At 47.3% G+C, this 17653-nt stretch overlaps 1 protein-coding gene across 1 annotated transcript; it reads left to right on the top strand.

The window, feature by feature from the left end:
- Positions 1–4252: 4252 nt before the first annotated feature.
- On the top strand, positions 4253–17270 carry HNMT (histamine N-methyltransferase; the record flags this gene model as incomplete). Its single annotated transcript, XM_082001653.1, has 6 exons — positions 4253–4435; positions 5299–5351; positions 8839–8946; positions 13496–13626; positions 14202–14295; positions 16915–17270. Exons 1-6 carry the CDS (start codon positions 4299–4301, stop codon positions 17268–17270), a joined length of 879 nt encoding a protein of 292 aa, XP_081857779.1. The 5' UTR covers positions 4253–4298.
- Positions 17271–17653: the final 383 nt, after the last annotated feature.

Raw genomic sequence — 17653 nt, 5'->3', positions numbered from 1 at the left:
GGACTTTGTACCTCCTTCCCTCCAAGTGGTTTGGAAATGGTGCTGTGTATGGAGAGAAGAAAATGCAGCGCATGTTGCCTTCCCACACAGTCATTGTTCTAGCTGAACAATTTTAACTGTTGATATGAAATCTTTATTTCAGTAGACTTTCGGCTGAATGTCAAACTACAGCCATTTTTCCTGTAAATGTGCCTTTGAAAGCATGATTATCAGTATTACTGGCATTATTTTATATGACTTTCACAATGTGTACAGTTATTTTCTCCATGCACAGTTCATTTCTCCATGTAAGTCCAGAAGGAAAACTTGTTCATTTAACTTCAAAAAATTATTTTTCACTGAAAATGAAGGAACAATGAATAATTTCAGGCACACATAGGGCAAATGTTTTATTAAGGCTCTGAACACCAAACCACAGTGTGATAGCAGACATGGGTCAGTGCTTTTTTCCATGCTTATGTTTCCTGGGATAAAACCGGTCCTAACAGGGATGTGAAGGGTGCACATAATCTGGAAAATGCTTCTCATTGCTTAAGCCCTGGAAAGTAAGCAAAATCTCAGCTGCTGGCAAGAAAACCAGCTAAAAAGCAAAGTAATGTGTAACAGTAGGCTTCTACAGGCAAACTGTAAGTAACACTGTGTGTTGCCACGTGCCACACCCCGAGACAACTATTTCCAATCTGTCAAGAGTCGCATTCCTTACACACCAGTGGCAGGGCTTTATTTTTGTCTCCGGACTCGAACTAACCCCTCGATGGAGCTCCGCGTCTAGAAGCTCCCAGCGCGCTGGTGGCCGCGCTGGGTACGGAGCACGCGGCGGCTGCCGGCCGGACGCGGCGGGCAGGGTTCAGCCCGCCTCCGCCGCGCCCGCCGGCGGCTGCCTCCGCGCCGCGTTACCGCTCCCGCTCCTTTCTCGGGCAGCAAAACCTCCTCCGTGCCGCCACGGCGCCAGCCCGGGGCGGCGTCCGGCCGGCAGCGCGTCCCGCGGAGGCACGGGCCGCTCTCACGTGAGTACGGCTGCCCGCGAGACCGCGCGAGCTTAGCAGGTCGCGTTAAGCTCGGCCGAGAGGGACCCGGTTTTGCCGGCGTTGGCAAGACCTAATCCTGTGCTAATAAGACCAGGCTCCTGCTGCAAACAGTTTACGGGCACGCTCGCTTTGTTCTCTGCCTTCACGGGGAAGGTCTAAAGCGTTTTACGGTGAGTTTAAAGGAGGTTTAATTCTGCTGGCGCTGGTGCAAACCGGGGGAGGATCAAGCAACCGCAGCGTAAACACAGAATCCGTCTTTGAAACTCCTCAATCTTTTTAGGGAGGTACGTATAAATACGGATCGTCGCTGCAGGGGGCATGCCCAAGTGAACATTATTATGCAAAATTTTCTGTCAGTCAGCCTGATTCAGAAAAAAATCCTTTTCTTCCTTCTCTTTACTCATTTCTAAAGTTAACTGGCCGCAATTCAAACAGGAAAACACATAATGAAATAAATGGGGCAAATTCAAACAGCCAAAAGCGTAATGAAATAAATGACACAAATTCCTTGAACTGCACCTAACATGGAAATGAATCTCAGCTGCTCATTAGAGACTGCCGAGCCGGGGACGTGGGTAAATTAAATCACGGGAAGTAGAGGGAAGCACAGAAAGAAGGTCGATTATCTAAATCTCCTTTTATTAGCTGCAAAATATGTTTTCAAAATTGAAAGTAGTAAAATATGTTAGTGGCAAATGGCAAAGCCTCTTCATGCGCTTAAAGAAAAAAGCGCGGAGTTGGGCAGAACAGAGGAATGGGTGAACAAGGAATATACCACTTTATTTCCAGGGTGGGTTAGCGGTGAGTGATTCTCACCCGATGTGCCTCCAGGTGTTTGCTTCCGTATTCTCTCTGGCAAAATCTGTACTTGGTTTCCCCAGGTTAATTCAGATTTTGCTAGGGATTTGAGTGCCGGTCGCCTGGGAAAAGGATCTGGGGGTGTGGGTGTGCCCGCCCGACGGCACGCGTGGCGGCTGAGACGGGTGGGCAGCGGGGGTGTCAGATGCCGCCCTGCGAACCCGAGCCGTCGTCCTCCACCTCACAGGGTCGATTCGGCTGCGGTCCGTCGGTCCGTCTGTCCGACGCGCGGGCCAGACTGCCTCCGTTAGCTAGCCCCAGCACGCTCCCCGGAGCGGGCGGCCGGGGGGCGAGCTCTGTGGCCGGGGGGCCGTCGCCTTCTCATGGTGCTCTGGTCAGCCCTCGTGGGCATCTGGGAGCCGGCAAAGTTTTTAAAGGTCTCCTGCCTGCTTGTTACCAGCCCCTCTTCATCACTGCTGCTGTTTGACGTACTCCGGTTTGCTGGCGTTTCCCTCGAGAGCACCCTTGCTGCCGGAGAGGGTGGGGCACCGGCTGCGTGCCGAAAGCCAGATCTGCCTCGGCGGTGGGATGGGTGGAAAATCACACTTCGGGTCCTGCTCCGGAGGTTGCTGCTGGTCTTTGGAACTGCCTCAAGGGCAGCAATTAACAGGTGTTGCTAATTGACTTAACGGCTCTGGCAGCAGCATGCGCTGGAGGAGGTGCATCACCACCAGCCTTCGCTACGTGTCTGCCTGTGGGAACCTTTGGGGTGTGTAGAGATGTGGTTTATGGGATGCAAAACCAAAACGTGCCACAAGTTGGGCGTTGTCTTTGCATGAGCAGCAAGGGAAGGTGGGCAAAGCCAAGCAGCTCACGTTGTCATTGAAAAGGGGGCAGGAGGGGGAGGAAGAGCCGGGGAACTACAGCTGTTCAGCGTGACGGCTGTTCCTCAAAATCATCCTTTGGGGAGGAGTGAGCACCAGAAAGAGAAGAGGGGATGGCCAGGCAATGTGGAGGTGTCAGGGAGAAATTGTGCCCAGCCCATGCTTCTGCCAGAGGTGTAACAGTCCCGGCGTACATGGGAGAAGGAGACATTCCAACACAGAGGCCTTAGAGTTAGCACCATCTTGTGTGGCTTCCTCGTAAGCAAGTGAGAAAGACGTGGCCTCGATGAGATGGCTATTGGGTGGGTGGAAAACTGGTTGCACACTTAGAAAAGTTATCAGCAGTTCACTGCCAGAAAGGGAGGCAATGATGGGTATGAGCCTGAGCCCACTACTCTTTCGTGTTTCCGTTCGTGATTTGAGGAGGGACAAGACCGATATTGTGTGCAGCTGGGAGGGACTCGGGGCACAACAGAGGACAGAATAATTATTCAAGGGGACAAGAGAAGTAGTTTGGAAAGAATCCTCACCCAAAGCCAGTGGCTTGTATTTCAGTGGCCATGCTGGTGAGCGAAGGCAAGAGGTGCGGGCTCTCGGTGGGGCACGGGAAGCTGTCCCAGCTGCTCTGTGGACCTCAGTGGGTGGGAGGCTTTTGCTCTTGGCTGCTGCACTTCAACAACAACAGGGCTTGGTGGAGACAGTCCAAAGGGAGCGATAAAAATAACGTGAGGTGGCTGGGATGTAACCTCTGTGGGAAATCAGATCTGATGGTAAGAGATGCGGTGTGGTCCTTAAGCCTGGGACCTGCGAGAAGGAAGAGGAGCTCTTTCTCCTTGCCAGTTAGGACAAGACATGAAGGACTTAAAATGCAATTTAAGAGGGGATGAACACCTCTGTGCATATTTCAAGGTACTGCCCGACGTTTTGCAGTAGCACATTCTGCCTCCCCCTCTCCCGACTCTGTGTAAGCTGGGTTTAGCACAACATCCACTCCAGTAAATCACGTGGCTTTCAAGAATTAACTACTTTTCTCATGGGAATCATACCATTATCTTCAGAGGAAGTAGAAAAATAAAGAGTGCATTTATAAGGTTTTTATTGTTTTCACCCCACCATCAGCATTCCCTTTAAGAACATCAAAAGATTAAAAAAAACCAGATAGAGACATCTGCCAGCATCTCTGGAGATGTGTGTTGCACTTTCTTCTAATCCAGACCAAGTCTTTGGAGCATCTCCATGCCTTCAAGAAATAGGGAAATTTTTCTTTTATTTAAGAACCGTCTAAAGACCATTTTACTGGGTTTTAACAGAGCCCTGTGTCAGCAGAGTTAAAAAATGCTGGCATTTCCTCTGCACAGGTTAAAGATGATATATTACCCTTTGCTGCTCGAACCTGATTTACAGCTTCTAGTGCAAAAATGCGTAAGACTTTTTTACATGCTCTAAGGTGCAGTAGCAGGGCTGAGGATGCGGAGCAAAGTCCAGGTGCCTGCTGGTTTTTACCTCTCCGGCGTTATTTCTTCTCTAGGTCTGAAAGAAGAGCTGCGGGGAACAACCTGCCACCTCCTGCAACCTTCCGACCCCCAACATGGCATCACCCATGAGGAGCTTGCTCACCAACCCTGACAGATACCTCCAGTCCTTTCGCCTCTTCCTGGCGAATTCGACCGAGCACCAGTGCATGCGGGAGTTCGTGGAGAGGCAGCTGCCGGCCGCAATAGCGAGGTAACATGGTGGTGGCCACATCCAGCTGAAGGACAGCCTGGTGGCGTGGTCCCGTGGCGGGTATGGGTCGGCTGGGCTCGGATAACTGGCCCCATCTGTGGGTCTCTGATAGGGCTTGGCTGGAGATTTCATTTACACACGTTGTTGAATGGATGCTCTTTGCGACAGAGCCTGCCTAGCAGGGAGAGATAGGGCTGAATTGTTTTCTTGCGTGCAAATAGAGCTTACCCTGAATCAGCTCTAAAATGCAATAACAGATATTAGGTTCTAACATTAAATTTAGTTGAAAGCATCTTTTAAAATCCTGCTTTGCCTGCTGGTGTGTGTTTCTCACTGGACCCCTCTCTTTGTGAGCTGGCTTGGGCAGCAGGCAGCTGGGGTCAAATCCTGGCTCTGGGGAGGCCCTTCTCTGGACCCAAGGTCTTATGGCTCTGCCAAAGCCTCCCTAAGGGATTTTAAGTGTATTGCACTCTCCCTCTTCCTCCTCATTTTGCAAAATGCAAAACTTTTTTTTTTTCTTTTTTTTTTTTTTGAATAATACTTGAACTGCTGGTCCAGCTCTAGGAAGATCTCTGGTCCTTGAAGCACAGGCATAAGAAGGCATGGACCTGCTTCTGCTTGTATGCACTCATAAGAAAAGCAGAACTTCTCTACAAATTGCCAAAACAACTGGAAATCGCGAACCTCCAAAGAGCAGAGTTCTGAATGTGACCCCGCCTCATAGGCATGCCTGTATGTGTGCACGTTGCATTCAATTTTGTCCTACAGATTTTAGTCTTCATGGGATCTCCAGTGCTTCACAAAATGGATGTATCCCTCTCTACTGGGTAGCTCTCCTAAAATTTATAAATAATGTTTTTCAGTATTGGAGGTGGGAAGTCTACAATCAACATTCTAAGCGTCGGTGGTGGAGCAGGTATGCTATGGACTTCCGTACTGCTTATGCTTTTCCTTTTTTTTTTTAAGAATAGAGGATTACAAATTGCAGAAAGGAGTGGAGTGGAAAATAACTTTTCTTGAAAAGTCAGCTCCAGGGGACAGATGCTGTTAGCTGGTGTGGGGCCACATTGTCTGAAAACAGCTTGTGCCTCCCTACCTCAAGCCTCATATGTCCTCCACAGGAGAGACATCCTACAACCTCACTCTAGAGGGCAGAGAGAGCCTTGAACCGCCCCATAGTGTTTCTATGCAAAAAAAGCACCGTAACGTCTTAGATTCCTCAGAATATTAAAGTTTTACTTGCATTGCAGTTACTGTCCTCGGTAGCTATTTACTGATGTGGCAACTCCCCGTCATTGCTGCCTCCTGCCCAGCTACGTGACAGCCTTGGCCGACCTCTGCTTTGCCCGTAGGTACGTGCTGACCACAGTCAATGCACAGGACCCTCCTGGAGCTACTGTCCCCCGAAACAGTGGAGCTGAACACAAGCTCCAGAAGAAATCAGAGCAAGTCTTTTCTCTGAAGTTAGCTGGGTGGAAAAACAATACCAATAGTATCAAGTGGCTTCTCATTAAATCCTTGCTTAAGTTCCCCCATAATTAAAGCCTATGTTTTCTAATTCCGCTCTGCCCATTAAGTGATCAAACTTAAATTTTATATGAACAGCTAATTTGGTTTAAATGTTTTAGTCATACCATCTCCAAAGACTAATCTCCACTTTGTCGATCTCTCCTAATAAGTTTAAATAATTGTATGTAAATGGTGTGTGTTAGTTATAAAACAGCCAGTGTGACAGAGTAGGAACATTGCTCTCCAAACAAAGGAAACCATTCTTCTCCCCCCAAAAGGTTGCTTTAAACAGGAACACTTTACTTGGTGAGGTACTTAATCCCCTAACCAGGGACCCCCCAGTTTAGCATGACGGATACCCAACCAATAATGCGCAGGCAAAACCCAATTTGTGACGTTAAAAAAACCTCCAAGGCCACCCAACCCCCACTCCTTGCTGGCTCGTTCCCGCCGCGGGTCCTTGGGGGGTCAGGAGGCAGCGGCTTCCCACACCCCCCCGCTAACCCCGGGGCCGGAGGGCCGCGACGGAGCCGCCGCCCCGGCGCCGCCTGCCCCTGCGCGGGGCAGGGCGGGAGCGCCGGCGGGGGGCGTTTCCTCTCGGCGCTGCCGCCTACGGGAGGCGCGCGGCGCGGCGCGGCACCGCGTCCCGTTCCACCCCCCCGCCCACGGCGCCTGCCTTCGCCTGCAGCCGCTGCCTTATTAACTTCCCGCTCCGGCGCGCAGCGCTCCGCACCTTTAAAAACCATAAAAGTCGTCAGCGCTGCTATAAAGTAGCAACTGTGCTTATAAACTATCCCGTTACGTAAAATGTTTAATTAGAAACTTAATGGTGAACATAGCGGTAGCCTTTAAAAGGTAATTGTGTTGGAGAGTTTAAATAATGCGGATAGCCTAATTGCCAAATTGTTGATAATGCAAGCTGCCACAGATTTGACTGTAAAATGCCTCAGGACACTTGTTTGCATATAAAAGAGCTAACTGAAGTCAATTAAGGCTGTGGATTAAATTATGAATCGAAGGGGTGGAGGTTTTTTGTTAAAAACAATACAAGGGTGGTTTGGCCACAGAAGAGTGGAAGGAAATATATTAGTCTATCCACATATGGAAATGCAAAAATTCAAATTTTTTTTATCAGGACCTGCGCAACCTTTCAGAAAGGCTAATCCATTTTACAAAAAGTTGGTAAAGGAACCAAAAATCAAAAATATTGCAGTAATTCAGTAAGGTTCTGTGTTCCCAGATTTTACCACGGCAGCCTGCAGATAACTGACTTTGCTCTGATTTTTCAACAAAATACAGCGTTCGCAGTGATAGCAAAGCTGCAGCTATTTCTTCTCCTTCAGAAATTTAATTTCCCTTCCTCAAAGAACACGCTTGCACAGATGCCATGTAAATTTTGGTGTTATTAGTTGCTTTAAGAAAGACATGTAAGTCTGAAAAAATTGAACTCTTCCTTACTTTTTATGTTAAATTCTCAGGGTGTTAATGAGCAGGTGAGACCTGGGGGGGTGCCTGATTTTGCCTGGGGGTGATGTGTGCTGGGGCCAGAAGCAGGCAGAGCTCTCTGCAGGGCAAAGGACCCTCCCGGGGGAGGACCTGGTGTGCTGGGTTGAGCTCTGGGGTGCACATTATGGCTATTTAACCCCCAATATTTTCCTTTTATACTTCAAATCTTCCATATGATGGAGATAATGTGGAAGTGGTGGGAACCCAGGGGCACTACAAAGCATGAGGACCGGCAGAGGCCGTGCAAATACGATGGGAGCACTCCCTCCACAGACCCTCAGCAAGAACTTGTCTGGCCATCAGGGCTCGCTGCGTGATCTTCTGTTGAGTGCGTAATTTTGCTCATTTGTAGGGAATGTTACAAGGCTTGTTGTGAGCAAGCACAAGTACATCTTCCAGGACAAAGCTCACTATTTGTCTGTAACATGACCCCTGGGTCTATTATTCACCACAGTTACCCTCTGCTTCACTCTTTCTCCCTTAATTTATTCTTCTATTATTTTTTCCACCTAAAATTTATTCAAGCACAATAAGCAGAAGTGAGTCCTAAGAAACCTAAGCAAGCCAGTGTAATGTTGTCCCCGGACCCATGCCTCAGTCACGAGCATCGTCTCCCTGAGCTTCCTATATTGTGGATGGGGAAAGGTGTCCAAGAGTGACGGTAGCTCTTTTTAAATTTTGAAATATTGGATGTATCGATACTTCCATCGGTAAAATAATTGCAGCTAGCCTGGACAGTATCCAGAGAGAACTATTCCTCACAAAGAAAGTTTGGTCAGCTCTGGGGTATTCTGTAAACAGGGGTTAGATAAACATAAATGGTACGTCCACTATTGATCATACTTATGGAAAAAGTCACAGGACACCGAAGACAAACAGACGTGAATGTTGTTTCTGATTCTAGTGTAAACACGTATTCTCTTCTCCTTCACCCACATGACCTGGTAACCAGTGAGATGCTTGGCCAAAAATGCTTTTACTGACTGCTAAGAAATCCTGCCAGGTTCATTGGTGACTTGGGACTGTCAGAACTGGGACCGTCAGAGTCATTTTGCATCTTCCCCGGGAGGTTAGGCCATGTCCAGAAAATATGAGGTCAAGCCACACACTTGACTGTGTCTGGTTTTCCCTTGGCGCTGATGGTGGTAGTCAGAGAGGAGGAATGAAAATAGTTGGGATTGATGTTTAAATTTTTCTCCAACCCTAGAGCTAAACCCTCAGCGGCAATCAGCTGGGAATACAAAGCAGCTACGTGTACCCGTGTGGTACATTCTCTGTACATGAATGGCAGGCATCAGTCTTCAAAACTGGGGATGTGATGATGATGGGAGATAATGTTTGCCTGAGCTTTGCTTTCATCTTGTCTTTCATGTTGCCTGCTTCCCTAGGTGAGATTGACCTGCTGATCCTCTCAAAAGTACAAGCCAGATATCCCGGGGTCACCATCAACAATGAAGTGATAGAGCCATGCGCTGACCAAATCTTCAAGTACAAAGGTATTTTTACATTAAATAAATTAAATTTACATTAAAGTACTCTAAATGCATTAAAAAGAGTTGAACGCTGCATGAACCCACATTCAAATGCTTTCTTGTCAGAATTGGCTCTTAAAAGTTAAAAAAGTCATTATTTTATGCTTTTTAGCCATCATTGTTTTTCAACAATGCTCAGTCTCTCATTAAAATCTTAGTCTGTCACACTGCAAAGAACTCCGTGTGGCAAACTCTTGGACTAGACCGACTTTAAAAGCTAAGCAAGGTGGGAGCTGGTGGGTGATTTTATGGGAAGAAAGTAAAAGCCCCACATTTCAGAAAGCTTTTCTCCTTCAACTTGCACTGAATCAGGATCCTTCCTCAACATCGACAGGAAAATTTTAGTGTCTCATGGAAATTTTCACATATCTTAAAAATAGTTTCCAAATAACAGATAGCTAAACCTCACAGTGTTGCACTAAATTACTTACCACCCTTTGAATTTGAAAACACGGAAAGGCAAGCAAGGGCGATAGGAAAGACTTTTGCTGTGTGCTCCATGGCTTAGAGCTTGTTTCAGCCCAAAGGTCGGAGCAACATTCATGAAGGAAAGCATTTTCCGTGGAGGATTGAATGTTTAGCAGGGGTGCTTTGGTCAAATGGCTCTACAAAGCGAGAGTTAAATACTAATCCACAGTTTGATTATTACTGGTTTAACACCTACCAGGCTTTACCTTAGCAGGTAAAGCCTTTGACACCTTCTCCCACAGCATTCTTCTACAGAAAGTGGTGGCTCAGACAGGTGCACTCTTTGCTGGGTTAGAAACTGGCTGGATGGCCGAGCCCAGAGACTTGTGCTGAAGGGAGTTAAATCCAGCTGGCGGCCGGTCACAAGCGGTGTTTCCCAGGGCTCGGTTCTGGGGCCGGTCTTGTTCAATATCTTTATTGATGATCTGGATGAGGGAATCGAGTGCTCCCTCAGTAAATTTGCAGATGACACCAAGTTGGGTGGGAGTGTTGATCTGCTGGAGGGTAGGAGGGCTCTGCAGAGGGATCTGGACAGGCTGGATCGATGGGCCAAGGTCAGTTGTATGAGGTTTAACAAGGCCAAGTGCCGGGTCCTGCACTTTGGCCACAACAACCCCATGCAACGCTACAGGCTTGGGGAGGAGTGGCTGGAGAGCAGCCCGGCGGAAAGGGACCTGGGGGTGCTGGTTGACAGCCGGCTGAACATGAGCCGGCAGTGTGCCCAGGTGGCCAAGAAGGCCAACAGCATCCTGGCCTGTATCAGAAATAGTGTGGCCAGCAGGAGTAGGGAAGTGATCGTGCCCCTGTACTCGGCACTGGTGAGGCCACACCTTGAATCCTGTGTTCAGTGTTGGGCCCCTCACTACAAGAAGGACATTGAGGTGCTGGAGTGTGTCCAGAGAAGGGCAACGAAGCTGGTGAGGGGTCTGGAGCACAAGTCTTATGAGGAGCGGCTGAGGGAACTGGAGGTGTTCAGTCTGGAGAAGAGGAGGCTGAGGGGAGACCTTATCGCTCTCTACAACTACCTGAAAGGGGTTGTGGTGAGGTGGGTGTTGGTCTCTTCTCCCAAGTAACTAGCAATAGAAGGAGAGGAAATGGCCTCAGGTTGCGCCAGGGGAGGTTTAGATTGGATATTAGGAAAAATTTCTTCACTGAGAGATTGGTCAACCATTGGAACAGGCTGCCCAGGGAGGTGGTGGAGTGACCATCTCTGGAAGTGTTCAAAAAACGTCTAGACATGGCACTTCGGGACATGGTTTAGTGGGCATGGTGGTGTTGGGTTGATGGTTGGACTTGATGATCTTAAAATTCTTTTCCAACCCTAATGATTCTATGTAATTATGGTCTCGTATGGAGGTGACACTGGCTATGCCGTACAGGCTGTGAGCAGCCCCACGCAGAGCACACCTTGCCAGAAAGCGGCTGCTAAATGGACATGGCAGTAATGAATGACCCTCTTCAGCAGTCTGTGTTGTTGGAAATGCTCCAAACCATAGTAAATTCCAGACTGCAAAACCGCACTGTAAATCTCCATCTCCTACTCTCACTTAAGTCTTTAAAAATGAGCATTCCCAGTTTGAAGCAACTTGTGGAGATCTAAGAAAAAAAGTAAGAATAGTAGCAGTCCTTTTCTCCCTGCCGTGGAGGAGTTCACTGGAAGCACCAAAGGCTCTCAGGAAACACATAATTTTTGTGTATCTGTCTCTGCATGAGGTGGACCTGATCCTTGAAAGAATGGCTTGTGTTAAATCCCAGGAGCTTTTACATTGCTCCAGGCTGAGATGGTGGAGGTTGGGTAACAGAGCATCTGCTCTGTTTGTAAGACAGTTTGGGCACTTGCACACAGCGTTTCTGTCCTGTCTGGGCCATTAACCATCGGCTTCGTGGAACTGGATTTGCGCTGAATCTTCCTGGTGGTCTCACCACCCACCGCCAATTAACTGGCAGTCCTATCCTACTTCAGTGACTTTCTTTCCAGAAGAAAGTTAAAGAAAATATAAAATGTTGTCCTTGTTTTAAGTTTTATGCTAAACTAGAAATTAAATATTCATCTGAATTTCTTTCTTTAAACTTTCTTATTTGGTAATTAATCATGTCCCCAGTAGGTATCATTAATGAGGTTTCTGAGCCCTAAGATTTTCCGTGGAGAATTGGAAACATCATCTGTGCCTCTGAGGATTCAGTAGTTACGTTTTCTGCCTAACCAGACACTTTCTCCTTGGGAAGGAGAAGCCATGCTCACAAGAGAAACTTCATACTGGGATGTGTGGTGATGACAAACTGAGGTTTATCTTAGGCTGTGTCATACAACGGAGGCTCTCCTCAAAGCCCTGTGGCCAGGCTGTGGCTTTTCTTCATTCCTGGTCTGTGTCGAGGTGAAACCCCTTGGTGACCACGGTCGGAGCACTGGTGGCACCCCGACTGAGCTGCGCTGCTTTTGCTTGCACGATGCACCTTCACGGTTAGGGTGATATGTTTTGGCTTCAGATGGGTCTTTGGGCAGCAACTTCCTCTAATACGAATGAGTTTGTCCCTTCTGAAATTTTGACTTCAAAAGCCCACCCTGGCAAGCAATTCAGTTTTCTTCCTAGTGCCTCCTCGCAGACTGTCTAGCAATTGAATCGAACCAGATTGCACCAGATTATTTGTGATGGCAATATGAACTGCTGCTGAACAAAACCTGAGTTTAAAATGGCAAATTAAATCTGAACTGCGAGCACCGGGGCCAGTGAATCATGCATGGAGGCAAACAGAGTAACAGCAAGCAGCATCAGAAAGGGGTGGCCCGTTCCCAGCCGTACAGGAGAGGAGATAAGCACTGCTGGAGCGTTTCTCATCTGTCTGACGGGGGTATGTCCTAATTGGAGCCCAAAAGGAGAAACATCGTGATTAGTGGTGTAAAGGCGTTGGTCTTAGCAAATCATGTTGTTTTGAGCATGTGTTCTGTAGCTAAGGCTCAGTCGGCCTTCGGGCCATTTAAGTTTTAAATTTATGTTAACTCCAGTGAAGCACAAGAATCACATCAGGGCTAGCTTTGTCCTGGAGCAATTCCGAGCACCAGGCAGGAGCGCAGTGAGATGAGCTCCATATGCCAGCAGATGGACATTAGTGTTCCAGCATCCCCTAAAATATGAAATTATTCCTCAGTTTTGCTCCCATTAAAAGCAAAGAAACGCAGTGATGAGCCAGGCCCTCGGCATAACTTGTTCCTTGAATCCACTTCAGCTTTCTGCTTTCCTGAGTTGCTGGATGTGCATTGTATCGAGGTCTGAAAACACACTATGTGTCACTCTTTATACTAGTCTTTGCTTTAAAACAGTATTATTCCTTCTACCTGAAGCAGTTGGCCGAAACTGTGGACTTTTGAAAAATCTCATTTATCTGAGCAGAGCAGAAGCCAAATGTCAAAAGATGGGTCCTTGCTCATGGAGCAAAGCTCCTTCCCTCTCCCTCCCACCATCTCTGTTTCAAATTCCCAGAGTGAGCCATTTGCTTTCTCTGCCCTTCTCAAGCTTTTAATTGTGCTTTCTCTCCAAAACACAGCCCCCGGATCCATCCTCAAGCCCCTGTATTTATTTATTCAGTCTCTGAAAAACCCTTTGCCATGGCCTGGCTTCTCCTCAGCCATGTGAGTCTTGGGTGGCATCTAAGCAAAGGGGCCATCAGCTCTTCTCCCATTCAGCATGAAACGTGCTGCTCATGGCCTCATTACTGTTTATCCCAGCCAACATCTTTTAGTGCAGCTTGAGCCAACCATGGGGAAGTTTCTTTTTTTTTTTTTTTTCAATCAGGTAAAAACTGGAGGAGCCCAAATGAGGGTGCAAAGGGGAAAGCATCACACCCTCTTAAGACTCCATCCTAAAAAGACCTGGACAGCCCCCTTCCTACATATGTGCTCAAGGTATTAAATATTCCACTGCTGTGTTAAACTGGTACCAAAACTCTCTACCTAAATATGACTTTTGGATGTATTAAAGCTCTGAATGGAAACCGGTCCCGTATTGGCAATTGAGATGCCTCTGTCCTGCCTTCTCCTATATTTCAGAGCGTGTGGCTAAGACATCAAACCTCGAGAATGTAAAGTTTACCTGGCATGAGGAGACAGCTTATGAATACGAAAGTCGCATGAATGCAGAAAAGAAGCCCAAGAAATGGGACTTCATTCACATGATCCAGGTAAAAGTCTCTGCAAAGTAAATGTTGTCAAAGACTTGGCTGTTAAAAGTATGCATGAAGTATGTGACCTCATTATCCTCTCTAAGGGGAAGAAAGGTGAGTTTATTTCCCTGTAATTTAAAGTACTTAAGCATAAGTGAACTGCAAAAATGAAAGATGAGTTACAGCAAAGCAACTTTAAGCACAGTAGTCCTATTAATCAGGCTGTGGGTGGCAGTCAACTAAAAATACGTTTTAACTAGTGTTTTCAAAGCTCCTTGTCCTCTCTGTGAAATTGCCTTTGTATTTCCAAGTTTACTGAAGCCATTACAAGCCATCTTCAGTGCTAAGAAAGGCAGACCTCTTTATCTCCGGTTAATGAATGAAGACGGGCTTGGTCCTGGGAGAGCCAGAGAGCAGGCAGGGCGGTGACAGCCCCGAGCTCGCAGCGTGAGCCTGCTGCCTGCTGTTGTGCCTTGTCGTCCCACTGCTCTTCTGTTCAGATTGCCCTGTTCGGTTTCTTTCACCTAGTGGTACCAGTTATAATATTCACCAGGACCGCACCATATCTCTGCGAGCATCTCTGCTCTTTCCAGATGCTGTATTACGTGAAAGACGTCCCAGCGACTCTCCGTTTTTTCTGCAGCCTCCTGGCAGCGCAGGCGAAGCTCCTCATCATCCTGGTGTCAGGTGAGAGCTGTTCCACCAACACTGCTCGGTGGGGCAAGAACCACGAGAACCTTCGGGGTTCCTGCGAGTTCAACGCAGGCCAGCTAGAAAACAATGCACGTTTTTATTTAACTCGCCCTTTATCACCTATAGAGGTGTACTGGCTGCATAATAAGTGGTGCCCGCTCATCTGCATCCATTGAAATCTGCACGCCCGCGGTATCTGCGCAGCTCCGTGCTGCAGGTTGTAAAGCCAACGGCTTTGTGAGCCGCCAAAGCTGTGCCGTGGGCACAAAGCGCCTTCCCCGTCCCGCAGCCTGGCCGGTGACGGGTGGCAGCGGGGAGCCCCGGAGCGGGCGAGAGGCTCCGTCCCACGGCTCTCACCCGCACGGGCTCCTCCAGCCTCTGCGATTTTCTGTAAAGGGCTTTTCAGGCTGGGGCCACTTATCGCGCTCCTGGAGACTTGTGGCATTAAGCGAACGGCTACAATGGGGCTCGGCTGTGCCGTACAGCAGGTGTTAGAGCACATACGGTTCATTTTCTTCTCAAACTGCCCATTTCCTTAATGTCGTCATTTTGGGTGGAAAACAGTGTTCTTAGGCCACTTCAGATCTGAAAGAGATGCTCCGTGGTCAGTCCAGAAGGAAGGTGTAGCAACGGAGTAAACAACGACCTTTTAATACTGTGGGCAGGGTATGCTAGAGATACTGCAATGGTGGGGTCTAACTTGAGTCTTGAAAGTCTTGCCTCACAAGCCGTGGAAGTTTTAGTTGCGTAAACAGTCACATCTGATGATAATTTTTTCAGGGGTGCCAAATGTTGGTTTTTCAGAGGTTTAATCTTAATTTTTTATTGAATTTGGCCATGCCTGCAAACCGTAATGTGATGAAGTTCCATTTTTGTGTTCATGAAGTGTCCCCAGTGAAGTGGCACTTCTCTGACCTGAATTTATTCAAACTATTTTTCTCCAAAATGTTTTTGGTTTAAAGTGTTTTCAAGCAGTTCGCTACACGAAATCTGTATTTTAAATGACGTGAGTTACTGTTAAAATGAGCGCTGAAGCAAAAAGAGGTACTGAAAGATAAGCAGAAAAAAGCTTATTTCAAAAAATGAAGGTAATGTCTTCTCCAACACAAACACATTAGGATGTGTTAATTAAAAACCAGCCTGGGAATAGGACTGATAGGAGAGGGCTTGGTCAGTCGGTGAAGGTTGCAATCCCTCCTGCTCCATCCCTGCCGGGAGAGCAGGTGAATTGAAAGAGCCATCCGGTGTTATTTTTAACACATTTAAAAAATCTGTTTACATCGCCTCGAAAACAAAAGTAGTGCCATATGCTGAGCCTGTTGAGAGCTATTATAATAACGCTTCGTTCAGGTAGTGTATAATTGCTCGGCTCCGAGATGGCACCGAGTCACACAACACTGACACCAGCAAATTTTCTGCAATTAGTGCTCTGCATTCAATTTCCACCAGGTGAAAGAAAATGTTGTAGCCCCTCTTCTAAACATCAAACTGTTTATTTGACTATAAATAACTGTTTGCAGAGAAAGCATTTGCAAAACCGCCGAGCGACTGGTTTTAGTAGTTATGGAGATTTATAGTCCTAACTCTCAAGAGCTGTTCATTAGGCTCAAAGTTATTTTCATCCTGTCCAGTCATTCTGGGTGATCCTTTTATAAATGATTTATAGCAGAAATGCTGAATCACAGATGCAGGCTGAGGGAAAATAAAGATGTGAAGACGTATCTGGGGCGTTTTCAGCTTACCCAGCTGGTTTTCTTTCTAAAACATCCCTTGAGAAGGGGAGCGTGCACAAGCGTGGGCTTGGCATGGGCTCAGTTCTGGAGGTGGTTGCGGTGCTACAGGAGCCTTTTATCCTCACCCTTCATCTTTGCTCACCCAAATAATACACAGCCCAAATGTCCTTCTAGCACCACTGGGGAGGTCTGCGTGGGGTGAGGGGCAGCCCTCTCATCGCCCATGCCCAGCGGCATGTGGGTGTGATGGGAGTGAAGGCTGAAGGCTAGGAGGATGGGGCAGCTTCCTCCTGGGCTCTGTCCATCCCACCCTTTTCTCCACCATGCATCCAGCTGCATGGACAATGCGATCAGGGTTTTGCACCCCACGTATTTCACGTGGCAATAATCGTTTCAGTGAAGCTCATGTGTAGCTCAACCACAAATTAGGCGAAGGACTAGGAGAGGATTTGGTCTTCCAAACAGGCAGCTGAAATCTAGGGAACAGTTTAAATCAAGAAGATAAAACTGAATAGCTTGTGTTCTGCATGTGGACTACAGAAGGATATCCCTGAAAGATATTGCCTATGTGCATGAAGCAGAGGGGTGCAGCATGTTGGGAGCGGAAGGAGGGAGGATTAAAGTGCACTGAGCTGCTCTGGCCTCAGCTGGGGGCTCCGTGGGGAGGGCTGGAGCTCCGGGGTAGGTAACGTGTCCATCCCGTCCTGCAGCCCCAGCCTCAAAGCACAGAGGCATCCACCATGGCCCAGGACAGATATCCCAACTCTGGAGAGACCCTGCTCACAGCAAGGACAACTACTAGAAAACCCAGATGATCAATAATTTGTTCAAATAGTGTTTTCCTTATTCCTGAGCATTTTTCTGGTGGTTTATCTCTCAGGAACCAGTGGCTGGGAAACACTGTGGAAGAAGTATGGGTCTTCCTTCCGTTTAGAAGATCTCTGCTCTTATGTTTCCTCTGCTGACATTGAAAGGATACTGGATTCAGCTGGGCTGAAGTACCAGGTCCATGAGCTTCCATCCCACATGGACATAACAAGCTGCTTTATTGAAGGGAACGAAGATGGAGAGCTGTTGCTGGATTTCCTCACAGAAACTTGTGAATTTTCTAAAACTGCTCCTCCTGAATTAAGGAGTCAGGTAATGCAAGAGTTGAGAAAGCCCGAGTGCAGTGAAAAAAGAGATGGGAAGGTGCTTTTTAATAACAACCTGAGTGTAATAGTGATTGAGCCATGAGTTAACTTCTTGCTTCTTGATTGAAAGCAAATAGTCAGATACAAACTGTTAGCAGCTGAAATACGTTTTTCCTACTTTATAAATGGCTTAGTTTACTTCAGTACTAATATATAATTTTTGGAGCCTGTTAAGAAATCAGTATTAATATCTGTTGCTATAAGCGAGCCTTGATACCTGATTAATTCTGTACTAATCTATGAATGTGTAACTCACTAAGCAGTTAATTGCGCTTTATTGTATGGATGTTGTATAATGAGATGTAACCCAGACCATCCACTCAGGCGCTGCAGAAACCTGACCATTTCCTAAGAAACAATCAAGAACTATATGTGGTTTCGCCATCTTCATTTAAAAAACTCTCAACAGACCAAATAAGCAAATTA

The sequence above is a fragment of the Phaethon aethereus genome, assembly GCF_964289735.1.
Source record: "Phaethon aethereus genome assembly, chromosome: 6".
NCBI classification, from domain to species: domain Eukaryota; kingdom Metazoa; phylum Chordata; class Aves; order Phaethontiformes; family Phaethontidae; genus Phaethon; species Phaethon aethereus.
The sequence above is the reverse complement of the archived record's forward strand: the minus strand, read 5'-3'. Positions and strand labels throughout refer to the sequence as shown.